Raw genomic sequence first — 16,128 nt, forward strand, 5'->3', positions numbered from 1 at the left:
AAAAAAAAAAAAAAAAAAAAAAAAAAAAAAAAAAAAAAAAAGTGTAGAGTAAAAAATGAAAATGCTGCATGTTCTTCTATGTTTCTCTTTAAAAATAAATCAATACTGTCGGTGTACAGAATGTATGTATTTGAATGTTACTAATTGGCAACAATCTCATAATTACAGAATGTGTGCAAAGAAGATCTTAGAATGAACAGATGAATCTATAAACAAACTTAGTAACTGTCTGGTATTAAAAACGTGAACCAAAGAAAAACCATAATATATTGAAGACAGAAGTAATACAAAGGTAGGATTTCCACACTTCTGAATTAAAACCACACCCCTGTAATAAGATACTTGTTTGAAAAGCATTTGGAAAAATTCCCTTTGAGAGACATTTGTATAGACCGGCAAGGAAAATTAGGGGACTTGGAACATTTAACAAACCAGCTTACTTCGAGGAAAGCGAGGTGGGTTATCGTTGACATCAGTTAGGGTCACGGTGACTGACGTAGTTCCTGAGAGTCCTCCATTTTGACCAACCATATCCTTTGCCTGAATAACAAGCAAATACTGGTCTTTAGCCTCTCTATCCATGTTTGGAAGGGCGGTCTTGATGACTCCTGTAAAATTTCAAATCCCAGTAAAACGCATCATGAATCATTGCATTTATACTGGCGAAGAACACTGACAGAGGTAGCAAGTCGCTCTTGAGTTGTTGCCTTTTGTTGTTTTGCTTATTTTAAATAATCTTAACGCATATTAAAGACCAGGGGGTATAATAATTATATACAATATTACAAAACATAGAGAATGCTATAACATGGACAAGCAGGGCTTCTAGATACTGGAGAGAGAGAGAGATGATGTTTAGATTTTATGAAAATATGGTTTGGGAAATACCAACTTATAAATAAATAACATGAAGTCCTCATCTACAATGATGGGCAGTTACCCATATAGGTACATGGTCACGAAACTCTCCTTTTCTTCTCTTTCACGCTGTCCAACAACTTCAATCACAGGTGACATGAAATCACCAAAAACCTTTCAGCTATGGTTCCTACCACCTCTCTTTGAGCAAAACAACTGAAATAGTCTACAAAGCAAAAAATGAGAATGATTTACATTTATTAACAAAAACACCATTTCAACCTATGGCTATGTTTGTGGATGTGGTTATGATGCAGGATGATCTTATGCTATACTGAAAGATCTGACAAAGCACTAAAGATGAGAACAACTATGTTAATATAAATCAGCAACACTGAAAACATTCATGTGTTTTGTTATTTGCTTCTAATCAGTTGCATTGAATATTGATCACCCTTAAGGCTTCAGATGTATGAGAAATTGATTCCAGGGTTTCATGGTACTCAATGGAGAAACTTGACAGAATAATCATTGTTGCACTGAACGGGTTGTTTTATATTAATAACTATTTAATTATTGCATAGGTATGTTAGGCAATAATACTTAATTATGGGGTGGAATTTAGTTTAATCATGTATATGTAAATATACAAATTATATGTGTGTTATATACCTAACATACTTAGTACATGTACTCAAAGGTGATATCAACAAAAAACCTATTTAAAAATGATCTATATAGACCTTGAAACTCACAATATGAGGTCATCTTTAAGATGTCTTGCAGCTTCATCTTTTCCCACAGACTGTCTTACTAATCCACGTAGGACCATAGCTTGAAAGATGTCTAATGTATTTTATTAAACAGAATCTACCTTTTAGGGGGAAGTCAGAATTTAAATCCTCACTGATTCCGACCTGACAAAGAGAAACTCTAGTACTCTGCACTTCTCATACCAAGTTGCTTGATGGAGGACGGTTCTTTGGAAATAAAATAACTGAAAACAGCTCTTTAAATCGGGACGGAGGTTCTTTCTTTCCTCATGGTTAGCACAAAAAGTTATATTCTCCAAATTTATAACTTTTTCAGGGCTGCCAATTTAAATAGTTTAAAGGCTGCTAATTCAACGTACACATGTAATAATGCCGTGTTACATTTTATATATAATACGCGTTACATCTCATATACAGTTTGTGTTATATTTTAGCACGAAGTATAAGCCTAGGTGACACTAAACTAGGCCTGCCCTATACTTTACGATATTCTACAGTATGGTAACTGTTCTAGGCATGGGAAACAGACGAGAAAAACTTTTCAATATATAGTTAAAAGTTGAGCAATTTGTTATCAGTTCCAAGATTCCAAGTTAAACAGCACTCAAACTATCTTAAGTAACCATACTTTTGTTTAGTCTGAGCACTAGATAGCAAATACACACCCCCCACACACATACACACATCAACAGCACATCCATATTTTAAGTGCTTAGATTACACTTCTTTGAGTTGGGCAGTTTTATTTTGTTTTTAAACGTTAACCACTTTCTCTTATTGGGCCCCTTTGCTACAAACACAGCAATACAAGGTCTCTTTAAGTAACTCCTTCACTGAAGTCTTTGGCTCTCTACATACCGCTTGCGTTTAATATATGACATATCCAAGAGACATGAAAATCGAAGGAAACAGTCATTTGGTTCAGTTGGTAAGTGTCTAATACATATTTTTCTTGGTGTCATCACAGTTCTATGAATATTATATATTTGTTCTTCAATACTTCTGTGAACCCCAATTCATAAAACAGTGAGCACTGATCTCAGTAATAATGAGCATAAATAATCTTTGTCTAAGCGTTCTGGGACTTAAACCTCTTCATTTTGTTTTCCTTTCTTATGTTTCTCATGTTAATCATCCTTTATTTCTAACCTTTTTTTTTTTTCTTCTAAATAAATTGAGGATTGGCCATCTTGAATACTGGAGTATTAAGTGTGTATCATTAGATGACAAAATATTAATGAGTTATGTTTAGAATCATTTCCCATTCTTTTTTTTTTAATTTCTATGCATCTCTTATTTTTCCTTCTAATATCAATAGGTATAAGTGAACTTTCGTCCTCGAACCTTTATTATGCTGTGGAGAGAGCCCTTAATATCTCAACTACTCAATAAGGAGAACACTGTATCCTTTCATGGTTTTGCTTGGTGGCATTATGTTTGTAAGGAAATATAGCACTATTAAGAAAGTCTGGGGGTGCCTGGGTGGCGCAGTCGGTTAAGCGTCCGACTTCAGCCAGGTCACGATCTCGCAGTCCGTGAGTTCGAGCCCCGCGTCAGGCTCTGGGCTGATGGCTCGGAGCCTGGAGCCTGTTTCCGATTCTGTGTCTCCCTCTCTCTCTGCCCCTCCCCCGTTCATGCTCTGTCTCTCTCTGTCCCAAAAATAAATATAAAAAAATGTTGAAAAAAAAAAGAAAGTCTGGTATTCAAAGTTACTCACTGATTTTTCACACCTTTAATTGTTTCTTTACATGTAATCCTATAAATAGCACTTTTCTAAAGCAGAAATCATCACAACGTTTGCAGAGTAATCCAGGTAGTAAAGGTAATTTCCAAATACCTCAAATATTAAGCATATTTTTGACAAGACTGGGATAATTGGGAGAGAAATGAATTTAAATCCGGACATTCAAAATATATTTCCAGTTCGATGACTTTTGCTGGCTTTTTACTTTTAAGTAAAAGTGTCTATATTTGGAAAAGAATTCTCATACATTGGATTTGATTTGCACTTTGCTATATATTAGGGACACACACATATGGCAAATTGTTCACTCTGTAACTCTGAAGTCGTAAAGGCTAGTCTTTTCTAAACAGATCCCTATAGCTCCGTGAGATTTTCATGGAAGACGATATTATTTAATTTCAATAATCAGTCATTTTAACCCCCTTATGATGAGAATATATCCTGTAGCTCTTCAAAAGAGAGATGAGCTCAGATGTTAAGCTTCCTGAAATAATCAGTTTTCTATAGATGTATCGTCTGACCCAATCACCCAGAACTTTTCATTTGTTTATAATCCATGGTCACAAAAAGTACTGGGCATAGGAAACATAAATTTATCCTCATTACTGCTGAACATCTCTCTGGCTTTTGAGTCTGGGAATAAATTTTCAGATGATTCTCTGCCTACCAGCCACTGATGATTTTTGGTTTTTTTTAAAGCATATTCTTTTACCATGAAATCTTCTAAAGAATTTATATAGGTCTTAAATGTAACAGATAAGAGCCGGTTTTGAAATTGACCCCAGTTTAGAGAACCAAACAATCATTGAGGCCACGGGCGTCTGCACACTCAGGCCTTGGGCTGGTCTCAGTTGATTCGGCAACCACGTGACCCAGGTGACCCGGGGCTGCGGGGCTTCATGCGGTGCGGATCTGGGACGCATTAGATGTACCTGCTGAATCTCTTCCTATTAGTTTACACTCTTTCCTAAATTGTGCCTCTAGGCCTTGTTTATATTAGGTTGGTCTATCGATAAGCGAAGCATGTGAAACAGAACCAAAAAAGCCAGAGAAGAGCCAATGATAGTAAACATGGAAGCTTCTGAAGCAGTAAACTTCAAATGAAGAGTTGCTGAGGAATGGACTCTTCCAACCTGTGAGAGGATGTCCTCAGCAAGCCCTGATGGGAGTGAGGGCCCTCCACACCTTGAGCCACACCACAGAATGGAACGCAGTCGAAGGCCATACTTGGGAGGCAGGCTTCATTATGACTAAATTACCTGCGTAAAATTACGACTTAACCAGTAGGCATGCGCAGTCACACCTCTCACGTTTAAGAAGAAACTCGTAAATGACAAGTGGCGTTGCCCATTCAATCCACTTTTCAGGGCCAGCCTCGTTGGCCACGTGCCCTTTGCAGCCACACAGGTCCCATGCTTGGTTTCTTGCTCTGCTGGTAACATCTTGAAATCCTATTAATTTTAGAAGACGGCGCCTGCATTTCCATTTTGAACTGCAAATTATGTAGCCAGTCCTGCCCCATATCAAATAGGCAGAAACACGGGATCTATTTGCTTGCAGGTGACAGAGTAGATGAACACCTTAGAATGACCACAAGCTTCTTAGAAGTTTGTCGCCATCATGGAGACAGGGGATGGGCATCTCTACAGTCCTTTTAATGCTGCCTTATCCTCCTCTTAGCGCCATTCCTTTTGCTTGTTAGAGCAAATTGTTAACATTGGCTTTTGCAGCTACTTGCGTTCTTGTTTTATGGATGGAGAAATGAAGGTAGAAAATACAGCTACCCTCTGGTCACATGGGTTGTGAGTAGTGCGACAGGTGAAATATGTGATTGGAGGTTTTAGCCATGCTAGGTTCATGATGTGTGGTTAACAAACGGTAGTGGGTATTGTCAATATTGGAAAAGAGAAAACCGAAGTTAAACTTATGGAAATGTACCTAATAGTGATGCTCTGTGCCTTATTTTCACAAATACTGGAGTTAGCATATTTTCAGTGTTTTTCCTATCAAACATTTTACTTTCTTCTCAAAAACTCTTCCATTTAAAGGTTTAGAAAAATCACATTATTTCTCACATAGACACAAATCAGACTGACACCGAATATGAAGACTAAGTCAAACTTCATTTACAGATCTCCATGCCCTTAAGGATTGAAAACTTTCCATTTCTGTCAAAAAAAATACATTTGTGCAAATAATACACTATCCATATGAGAAATTAGCAGAGGATAAAAATTCCCAGAATCTCTCTGCACTAATGACTCTAGAAAGAGAAGTCCCAATGATTACCATAATTACAGTATGAAAAAGTCTAAACAAAATTAAACTAAATTCATCTCCTACTCTACACGATCCTTGAGATTCTGAAATTAAAATTAATTTGAAGTACTAATCATGTGATCCCACGACACAGACTATTGTCCACTTAATCAGAGGCCTTACTCCCACTGGACTTCAGAAAAAAAAACTGTTATCTTACCACAAACCTAAAATCACCGGCCAATCAAGAGTTCCCGCAAAATATTGAACCCTAGGGATTAGTGCCTGCTATTTTTGGACAGGTTATATAATGCAGAAGTGTATAATTTGTGAGCAAATTGTCAGAAACTTGTCAATGTCTTTGTAGGCTGTAAAGAGTAGATATATAAGGGAATGGGTGGGTGTGTGAATTTAGGCTTCTCAGATCTATCGTTAAATCCACCCCAAGCACATATTCCATAGTCACAGGATTCATATCACCAATCGAATACTTTTGTTTACTTCTCCATCAATACTCGCTTAATCGGAACTGTTTCTTCTCTGTTAGACTGTCCAGGTGGCTTCCACACTCTACCACCATATTGGTATGAAAGACGCAACGTGGTCTCTGTAAAAATCCTAATGGTGAGCTAGGATCGAATTTTATTTTTCTGTTCCTGCATCTTACCCCTGTCATTCTCAGAAGACACTTACACTATGGATCCTCCACAGTGATTTGAAAATGAATCAATATCACCATTTACAAATATGGAACACAGTATGAGTAGCATTCAAATCAGCATCGAAGGTCACAGGTACTCTCCAATATTCCTAATCATAAGCTTGGCTGTTTGAAAAATAATTTTCTTCATGATGAAGACAAAACAGTTACAACATGGAGAAATTCTGGATTTCATGGTGGTGAGGAAAATCATCGGCTCAAACCACCCATCTCCACACCCCCCCCCACCAACACCCAGAGCCAGAAAAGCAGAACAGATAAACCATTATTTTCTATCCAAGATAACAGCGCTCCAAATTATGGTCTTACTTAATGTAAATTATTCCAGCTCCAGAGCAAAACAGAACACCTAGCCAACCAACCACATATTCCACACAATCAGGCTCGCAACTCATAAAAATACGTTTCTCTTCTAAAATTAAAAAAAAAAAAAGAATCAACTTAATTTTTGATTGGGCAGCTCATCATCCAAATTGCTACATTTAAACTAATTTCCCTGATAAGCCATACAGAGAAAGACAGATACCATATGTTTTCACTCTTATGTGGATCCTGAAAAACTTAGGAACCCATGGGGGAGGGGAAGGGAAAAAAAAAAAAAAAAGAGAGAGAGGTTAGAGTGGGAGAGAGCCAAAGCATAAGAGACTCTTAAAAACTGAGAACAAACTGAGGGTTGATGGGGGTGGGGGGGAGGGGAGGGTGGGTGATGGGTATTGAGGAGGGCACCTTTTGGGATGAGCACTGGGTGTTGTATGGAAACCAATTTGACAATAAATTCCATATATTGACAAAAATAAAAAATAAAAACATAAACTAATTTCCCTGAGTAAACCAGACTCCAGACAGATAAACAGAACCTACCTACTCCACTACCTGGCAGGGAGATTTTTGCTTGAGATTTAAATTTAACTGCCTGCGATTCCTTTGTGAATGAGTTAGAGGAGGCAAGACAAAAATAACACGTGACATAAATAATCAAGATTTTCTTCTCTTGTCAGGAGACAGCAACTACAATACTTTTTAAATATATAATACTCTGTTTAATTCTGCTAGAAATTCTGATGAATGTAATAAAATATTCTTAAAAGATGTTAATGCCACTATAAATCATCGGCTGTTTCTTACCACAGGACACCCACTGAGAAAAGCCCAGTAATAACGTAGTGTCCGTTATCAGTACCAAGTATATGGCATAAAAACAACTAATGGGGCACCCAGGTGGCTCAGTTGGTTAAGCATCCGACTTCGGTTCGGGTCATGATCTCACAGTTTGTGAATTTGAGCCCCACATCCGACCCTGTGCTGACACTTCGGACCCTGGAGCCTGCTTCGGATTCTGTGTCTCCCTCTCTCTCTCTGTCCCTCCCCGCCCCCCCCCACCTCTCAAAAATAAATCAACATAAAAAATAAATAAAAGGGTTTTTTTAAAAAATCACTAATATTAATTCTATGCCAACAGATAAATGATGACATTACACGAAGAGGCACATTTCACTTTTTACCTGTCTTTGGTTCCACTGAGAAGTATGGCTGTCCTTGCAGAATGCTGTAGACCACTCGGGCACTGTTGCCATATGTAGGATCATCAGCATCCGTTGCTGTCACTTGTACCACTGAGGTCCCTACATGCCAATCCAAAAAACCAATGAATTAAAAATTTCCAAATGCCACAACACAGAAGAACCCACACACTGCTGAAGATTCTCCATTAGATTTGTTTTGAATTCTTTTTTTTTTCTTACTTCAAGCCAAATGAAAAATGGACATGTGGTTTGTAGATGACACACCCAAAACGATGATAAATGCTAATGAAGCCCTCAGAAATATTTAAGGGGTACAAAAATATGTTAGCAAAAAAGTAAGATTGATGATGCACATTACAAGTATACTCAGAACTGGATGGGACTCAAATTTTCGGCCTCTCATCCATCAGGGGCAGGTAACAAGTTTTTATCAAAAGCAATCTCTCCAAGTCTCAGTTACCATCCAGAAGGCAGTGTGACAAGTAACAGCATCTTGACACCCAAGTCGCTGAGGCGGTCTCACTGTTAGAGCCGAGGAGAGCCAGGCAGAAAAGGAGACTTCACTCACTGAATAAACAATTTCTGATGGATACACTTAACTGGATATTAGGTGGCATCTCTTCAGCTTTAGTTTTCATTGTTTCCATGAATTGATTTAAAAACAAAAGCATAAAATCAAATGCAAACCACACGCCCCAAGAAGAAAATTCGTAGCACAGCAACTTTAAAAATTGCATCAGCAGGGTTGTGTGTGTGTGTGTGTGTGTGTGTGTGTGTGTGTGTGTGTGATAGAATGCTTTGCGGCTTCCTCATTTTACTATATATTCACTTACTCCATATGGAAAGCACTTACTGCGATCTGTTCTTTTTATTTCCATTTGGAGTATAGTCTTAAAAACGTCACTCACATTTACTTAGTTTATATATTTAAGCACATGCTGTTTTATCATTTCTGTCCTATTGATGACAATGGGGCAAATCTCTTTATGTATTCTTCTAAGTTTGTTTCAAATGTTTTGAAAATATTTTTTAATCTAAAATTTCATCTTGATATATTTCTAAATAGATTTCCCTCTCTAAGCCCTTTAAAAAAGTCATTGGTGTCCATTTTGTTACAAATCTATCGTCTTTTCAACACTATGATTTTCATGAACAATCCCATTTCCTTTAAAAAAAAAAAACAGGTGCATATTACAAAGCTATGTATATGGCACTGTTGTTTAAATTCTGATTTTTTTTTTTTAATTTGACAGACTTAGTTGATTGTGCCGTGCGGATGCCTGGCAGGACCAAATAGTGAATGATGTGTATTTAAAAATATTAAGAATTAAATTGAGATCATTTTAAAATGTTAGAACCAATGACCTTGATATTCTCTATTTTCTCTACACTGTACCAGCTTTACAGCAATATTTACTCTGGTAATATGCCTAAGTATTGATTTTCTAATTCTTTTGAAAGGGAAAGAGCCTAAACAAAATAAAACCATTTTGGTAAATTTGGTTGTATATGACTTTTTTTTTCTAAAATGTTCACTAAGAAACTTACTTTATATATAGACTCATATGTACGCACACCCAACACACATGCACACATACTTTTAAATGATTTTAATTGTCCATGCTTATCTATGCTCTTCTGGAGAAGATGAACTATCCTAAGGACTTATTAGCAGGTTTTCAATCTAAAATTAGCATCCATTGAAAACCACACCCATGAATATTAAACAATGAATGCTTGTGCTGTATATATACAAGTATTTGGTTAGAATTAAACACTTTGATAAACTACAGCTCACTATGGATCCACATAACATATTTAATGTAGCTATCTACTGTTCTTAGTTTAAATTCTGATATTATTTTAGTGGTCCCAATTAATGTCAATTAAATCCAGAAGACACTAAAAATCATTTCCTAAAAGGCCCTGAACCTGTTGGAGTCAAAGAGCTAAAATAACTTGCATGTGCGCACAATAATCATGCTGTCTGATATAAGAGTGGTACCACTGAAATCAAAACTACAGTGCATTATTTAGCCTCTAAAAGAAAAAAGTTCACATTACTCCAGTTTGCGTGGCTACAGTCTATGTAGCAAAGGAAAACCTTAGCAAGCCAACAAAGAAAGCCCAACATGTCAACGTGAAAATTATAGAGTTGAACCGAACTGCTTAAACACGCCTCAAAGCTTCCTGTTTTTCCAAACATTAGTGCTTTGGAGAGGACAATGCGCCTTCTCTTTTCTCTAAAACCTCCAAAATCTTGTTGTGGCTGCTGTTGTCCTAGTTGTTTGTGCGGTCAAGCAACGGCAAGAAGGACTCCGAAGACGTGGGCAGTACTGAGAAAGTATCAACATGCCTGTTTGGTTAAAGAAGTTCCTCCATGCAAGCTGACTATGGTGAGATCCTGCCGTTGTAGTTCAGAATATTTCCTGACCATGAACATGGTATTCCTCTGGCTCATTTTCAGTTTCTATTTCTTTAGCAGCTAGAGCAATGGTGCCCCAAATAATTTTCCCTTTCCATCTGCTAGACACAGAAATTTAGGGGCACTAAATTGTGATTCTCCTCAAGGGCACACATAATACACATCTTTTCCACTACCATGGTAGACATGTTGACTGACGCTGGAATGAATAAAGTGGCCTTTATTTAATAAAACAAATCACAATGGGTAAAATTTTTACATGTTAAAATACAAGGCCAATTACTACTTTAAATGCATGTCTTGTTTCAAAACTGAAAATGACAGGAAATAAATACCTAACTCAACTGGTCTATTTAAGCTCCCATCTTTTTTTTTTTTTTTTTTTTTTTTATTGTTTTACGAGATCATCTAAAATTACATACCGGCTAAAAAAATATTCCAAAGGTATCTGAATAAATAGTTTAAAACTGAAATTATATCATCTGATGTAAGTAAAGTACATACCAATAGTACTTTACTTTCTACGTTTCCAGTAATGGGGCAATGTGAAAAGGCCTTCGAATAGAATAGACTTCATGACTCTCTTATATATCTCAAACGGAGTATCGCTTTACCATTATGATCAATTCAGCATAAATTTTCATACATTTAAGTTTCTGGAGAAATTACAAAAAAAATTAGTGGTGGCATATGGAGGGGCATTTTTGAGTTCAAGCATACTCTACAAGCAAGTAGACCAGCTGACCTAAACGTTAGATGGCCTGCCTGATACCTCGGCCACAGAAGCATTCTCAGAAGAGTGAATCATTAATATTAATCAGGAGAAAGAAGAGATTATCGCAGGGCAAAGTCTGGAAGCATATTCTTTTTTAACTTGTTAGGTGTAATTTTAATCTTTTTTAAAGTTAAATATTACATTTGAAAGGAAAAGGCAAGGCTTGAATAATTTACTGAAGATTTTGAGATCTCTGTGTGAAACGAAAAACTTGCCTAATTTTCCAAATAAAATAATGACTTGAATAATTAGATGTAGGCACTGGCTATTAACACATCTCAGTCTTCCCCCTCACCCTCCCTGGCAACTGCTATACCAATACTAATGTGATTTTTTTTTCAGTACCTACAATGATTTGATTTTTCTTTCATTTTTTTCATGCTTATCTATTTTTCATAGAGACACAGAGCATGAGCAGGGGAGGGGCAGAGAGAGAGGGAGACACAGAATCCGAAGCACGCTCCAGGCTCAGAGCTGTCAGCAAAGAGCCCAACATGGGGCTCGAACTCATGAACTGTGAGATCGTGACCTGAGTCGAAGTCAGGCGCTTACCCGACTGAGCCGCCCAATGGTATGATTTTAATACAAACTCCCTAAGACCAGACACTGAAGACCAGCATGCCTTGACTTACCCACAGGCGACATTTCAGGAACTCCTGCAGTGTATGGGCCATCCAAGAACTTGGGCTCGTTGTCATTGATGTCCTGAATCTTGATGACAAACTCGGACTCGGGCTCCACGGGCTTGTTGGTGAGCCTGTCCAGCGCCTGGGCTCGCAGCGTATAGTAGGCCTGCTCCTCTCGGTCCAGCCTCTTGGTGGCATGGATATCCCCCGTGTTCTCATCAATAATGAAAATGGAACTTGCCCCTTCGCCTGACAAGATGTATTTGATGGAACCATCTCCTTTATCAACATCAGAGTGAAGCTGGTGAAAAATTCATGTGAGATGAGATTAACTTACAAGAGCGTCAGCGATATGGAGATAGGTAAAAATAATTCTTATGTCAGGCAGCAGTACATGAAATTTTATTGTTCTTGGAAAGATAAGCTGATGCTTATTGTGCACAGCAGAAAGGCTATTAGAATGCGTCAGCTTGCACTTGTGAGCAAGACAATTTCATTTCTTCCTGTAAACAGTCTCATTTCCAAAGGTTTTTTTTTTCCTAGAATTCCCAAAGTTAGGAACTTGTGGTGGTGTTAATTTTTATTTGATCTGTCCTTGCCAGTTTTGGCCATCTTCTTTGAACAGAGCATTCAGTAAACATGTATAATCGGTTGATTTGATCTTATTCCAAGCAAAGGGACTTGCTACAGAACACTTGTAAATTTCGATCTAATAAAATATGTAATCTGCTTAGAAATCCCCACATTCTTTAAGGGTTCCCTTCCCTCCCACCCCCTTTCATGATTAACAAGTATGGATGGATGTCCAGCCACTAAATCCGCCTCCAAATCCTGTTCTATATTTGAAAATGTGAAGCCGAAAAAAAAAATTACACTGCTCTCTGAAGTAGGAATGTTAAATCAGTATGTGCCTGAGACTTGAGCTCAAACCTTTCTTGAAATACCAAGAACTGCATTAGATTTGCATGATTAACCCCGGCATCAGCAGCACGGCCAGCACCTACTAATTTGCATTTCATATCCGGAACCGTCCCCACTGTATGTCAGAACATTATGTTGAACAGAAGAACCTTAGGAAACTCAGACATAATTACACATTTTCCTGAACTTCATAACCCGCAACACACAGGACCCAATCTGTCATCTCCACAATCTTTCATCCCCTAGAACCGCTATCATCTGGACTTCGATTAATATGAATGCAAACAGCCAATTTACCAAATAACGAGGCTTCTCACTGCCGCCCAGAACTGTGTTTGCACCCTTTCAAAAATGTAAGATGCGGGAAACTACTTAGGGAAGTGTGCCCGTGGTACGTTTCCTTACTGCCGCGGTAGGTGCCAAAGGTATCGCTTTTTTGCACCACTGTCTCTGTAAGCGATTCTTCCATCTACCACATTGTGACAGCTGTGTTTATACTCTGCTTCAGAACACGCAAATAGCTGATTCACCTTTTAGTTTCTGTAATTTATATCGGGACTCACTCATACAAAAAAATTAATTACTGGCGCCAAGTTACAGTTTAGCCCTGCTCAGTGCGGAATTATCTGGCGGGTCACTGTACCGCACGTGTACCCACCATATGGAAAGGCTGCATTCTTGAAATACGGGGGATTGCTTAATTTTCTGAAGTCATCCTCAGGGCTACTATTCCATCTCTCTCTCTCTCTCTCTCTCTCTCTCTCTCTCTCTCTCTCAGGAAAGCTGGGAATCACAGTAGTTTGAAAGTTTGAATTACGGAGCGCATCCTAGGGGTCGAGCACTCTTCTTAATGTTCTCTACCTGGGAACTCATTTCACGCTCACATCGAATGGATTCACTCTCCCTGGTAACGGATAAGGACACTGAGATCAAGAAAGGCTTAGTGGCTCGCCTGAGGTCACATGGTGATACTGCGACCAGGATCATGACATCGGGGGAGGGGGTTTGGAGGGGGGCTGCTGGAAGGCTCAACCTCCACTTTAGGCAACAAGACCCTGCATCCAGAGAGGAGCCGCTGTCCCGTGGGGTGGGCATATCAAAAGCTGCAGCCAAAGGACAAGTCAGAGAAAGAGGGGTGCATGCAACCCCCACCCTGATCACCCCCAAGTCTTAAAGAAGTTGAGCGCTTCTGGTGGTTTCCGTCAACGCACTCTGTAACTCGGCAGAAGGCTCCTTCCTTGGCATTGTGGAACAGCAAAACGCTCCACCACCCTCAGTAACACAGACCAAAAAACTGGAGTCCCGAGACAAGCGCTGATGATGGATTGAAAACAGGTGGTTTTAAGCTGCTGACACCTCAGCGACCCCCACAGCTCCACGCACTTCTCCCGGCTACTTTTTTATCCCCTCCTCACCGCATCCCTGCCTCCAAGGATTAGAAGAGTCTATACGCTCCCACTGACCTTGGTGTGAAACAACAGAGGATGATCCAATGACCACAGAGACCCTCAAGGGATAGACAGGTCGTGTCTTTAATCAAAGGCTTGCCATGTCTCTAAGTCTCATTAGGGACTACCATATATAGAAGAACCAGCCCTTACGATTCATTTAACTGATTCCTGTCAACTAGTTGCTGTTTCCAGGGCATGGGGGTACGATGCTCCTGTGGTAAGGGAGAGAAGGCGCATTCCTTTTCAATACATAACACACATTAAATCCTGAGCTGATGGTCAACCGACAGCATTAAGAACTTAAAGGAAAAAATGATTCCTATCGCTGGTTTCTCTAATCATTAGAGGATCAGATGTCTACACCCCCGCCCCGCCCACAATTATTACCACCATCACACACACACACACACACACACACACACACACACACACACACCCCTCTCTCTCTGGAGCATCACTACGCTTGTAATCACTGCCAGAATTCACAAGCAGAAAATTGCTTCGAGTGTCCTCGCAAGGTTCGTGTAAGCATCTGTAGTTACAAGTGGGTGACCAACTTTGAAATGTTAAGACGGCTACCCGATTATCAGATGCATTCAGACATTTAATCTGTGAAACACTGTGCGCTAATACTAATCTTAAGAGGTGGACTGAAACCCACGCTATTAGGGAAAAACTACTATTCTCCTCTACTAAAAAGACAAAAAACAAACAAAAACAAAGAAACCACACAAAACCCCAGCAAAGAAAAACTTGCAAGTGCAGAATGACTTAATGGCATGCTTAGGTAAAACATGCCCGTGTGCAACGCACATGCACGCGCGCGCGCGCACACACACACACACACACACACACACAGGTACACGTGATCTTTGTGAATGACTATTACAGACTAAAGAAGCACTATTCTCCATAGCAAAAACCTCTGTGCAGAAAAATAAATAGATAAGCATTCCATGGTCCCACCATATGGCAATGGAATTAACAGTAAATGAAAACCACGCTCAAAAACAAATATTTGTTCTCATATTTTGGGCAGAGTAGAACTTCACAATGTTACGTCTATTTCATTTGCAAATACCCTTGTAAACATGATCTTGTGATTCATCTAAACAATAACAACAACACCTTGATTCATTAATCACCACACAAAGCTCACCTTTAGTGCATGGATTCCTAAATCCCTTTAAAAATATTTGTTGTGACTCTGAAGTAGATGTTTACATTAATATTTTTTTTTCCAAATAAACACAGTGAGGAGCACACACCTCTTGGCTGGGTCTACCTCATGGTAAGGCAAAAGAATCAGTAGAGAAGGAGGTACAATCATTATGGGTTTTCTCTATGTCATTATGTCAGCACTGTGTATGGTAACAATGTGAGAACATATCACACCGTACTGGATCCTTTATAAGTCATGCATGCCGGAAAATCAAAGCACCCACGACATGCACCCTAAAATGTAATAGATTTAATAATCCATTATGGTTCCATCATTCCCTTGACAGAATACCTACCCACTACCTCCAATAGAGCAACTCTTTCTTCTCAGTCTTCAGAACAATAACCTTAATGTGGAATCTTAAACTCTTTCACTAGTTACAAAACTCTTCAGTTACTCTCCATTTTCTGTGTGTCAGAAATTATCTCCCTAAAATCCATATTGAATTATATCACACCCCTCATCAAATACTTTTAATGGCTCTCCATGGTCTAGGGATTTACCCCAAACTCTAAGCATGGGGCTCCATGTAGCCATATGCTATCTCTTTAGTCTCTCTTTTGCATCACATCTCAGAAGGCACTCCATGTTTCAGGCATGTCGGACGAGGACCACACCAGCTATGCAGAGCAGGCAGCACGATCCTTTTCAACACAAATCCTTCATCATCTTGCCTCCAACTGACCTCCATCAACTGACCTCCAACTCAGCTTAATGCAAAATCCCCTTTACTGAAGTCTTAAAAATCTTCCTATCTTTTCCCCATGGCCTGCTGTTTGCATTTCTGTGGCAGAATGCATTTAATTCTGCTTTATATTGAAAATCTGGTT

General features: G+C 38.9%; 1 protein-coding gene across 1 annotated transcript in view; it reads right to left on the bottom strand.

The window, feature by feature from the left end:
* CDH7 (cadherin 7) overlaps positions 1–16,128 on the bottom strand; it is a 121,843-nt gene that overhangs the window by 54,966 nt on the left and 50,749 nt on the right. Inside the window, exons 3-5 of the mRNA XM_049619704.1 lie at positions 11,711–12,005; positions 7,858–7,977; positions 441–608 (exon numbers count right to left, since the gene is read on the bottom strand). Of these exons, the coding sequence (XP_049475661.1) occupies positions 441–608; positions 7,858–7,977; positions 11,711–12,005 (583 nt within the window). The remainder of the gene's footprint in view (positions 1–440; positions 609–7,857; positions 7,978–11,710; positions 12,006–16,128) is intronic.

The sequence above is a fragment of the Panthera uncia genome (assembly GCF_023721935.1).
Source record: "Panthera uncia isolate 11264 chromosome D3 unlocalized genomic scaffold, Puncia_PCG_1.0 HiC_scaffold_8, whole genome shotgun sequence".
NCBI lineage: Eukaryota > Metazoa > Chordata > Mammalia > Carnivora > Felidae > Panthera > Panthera uncia.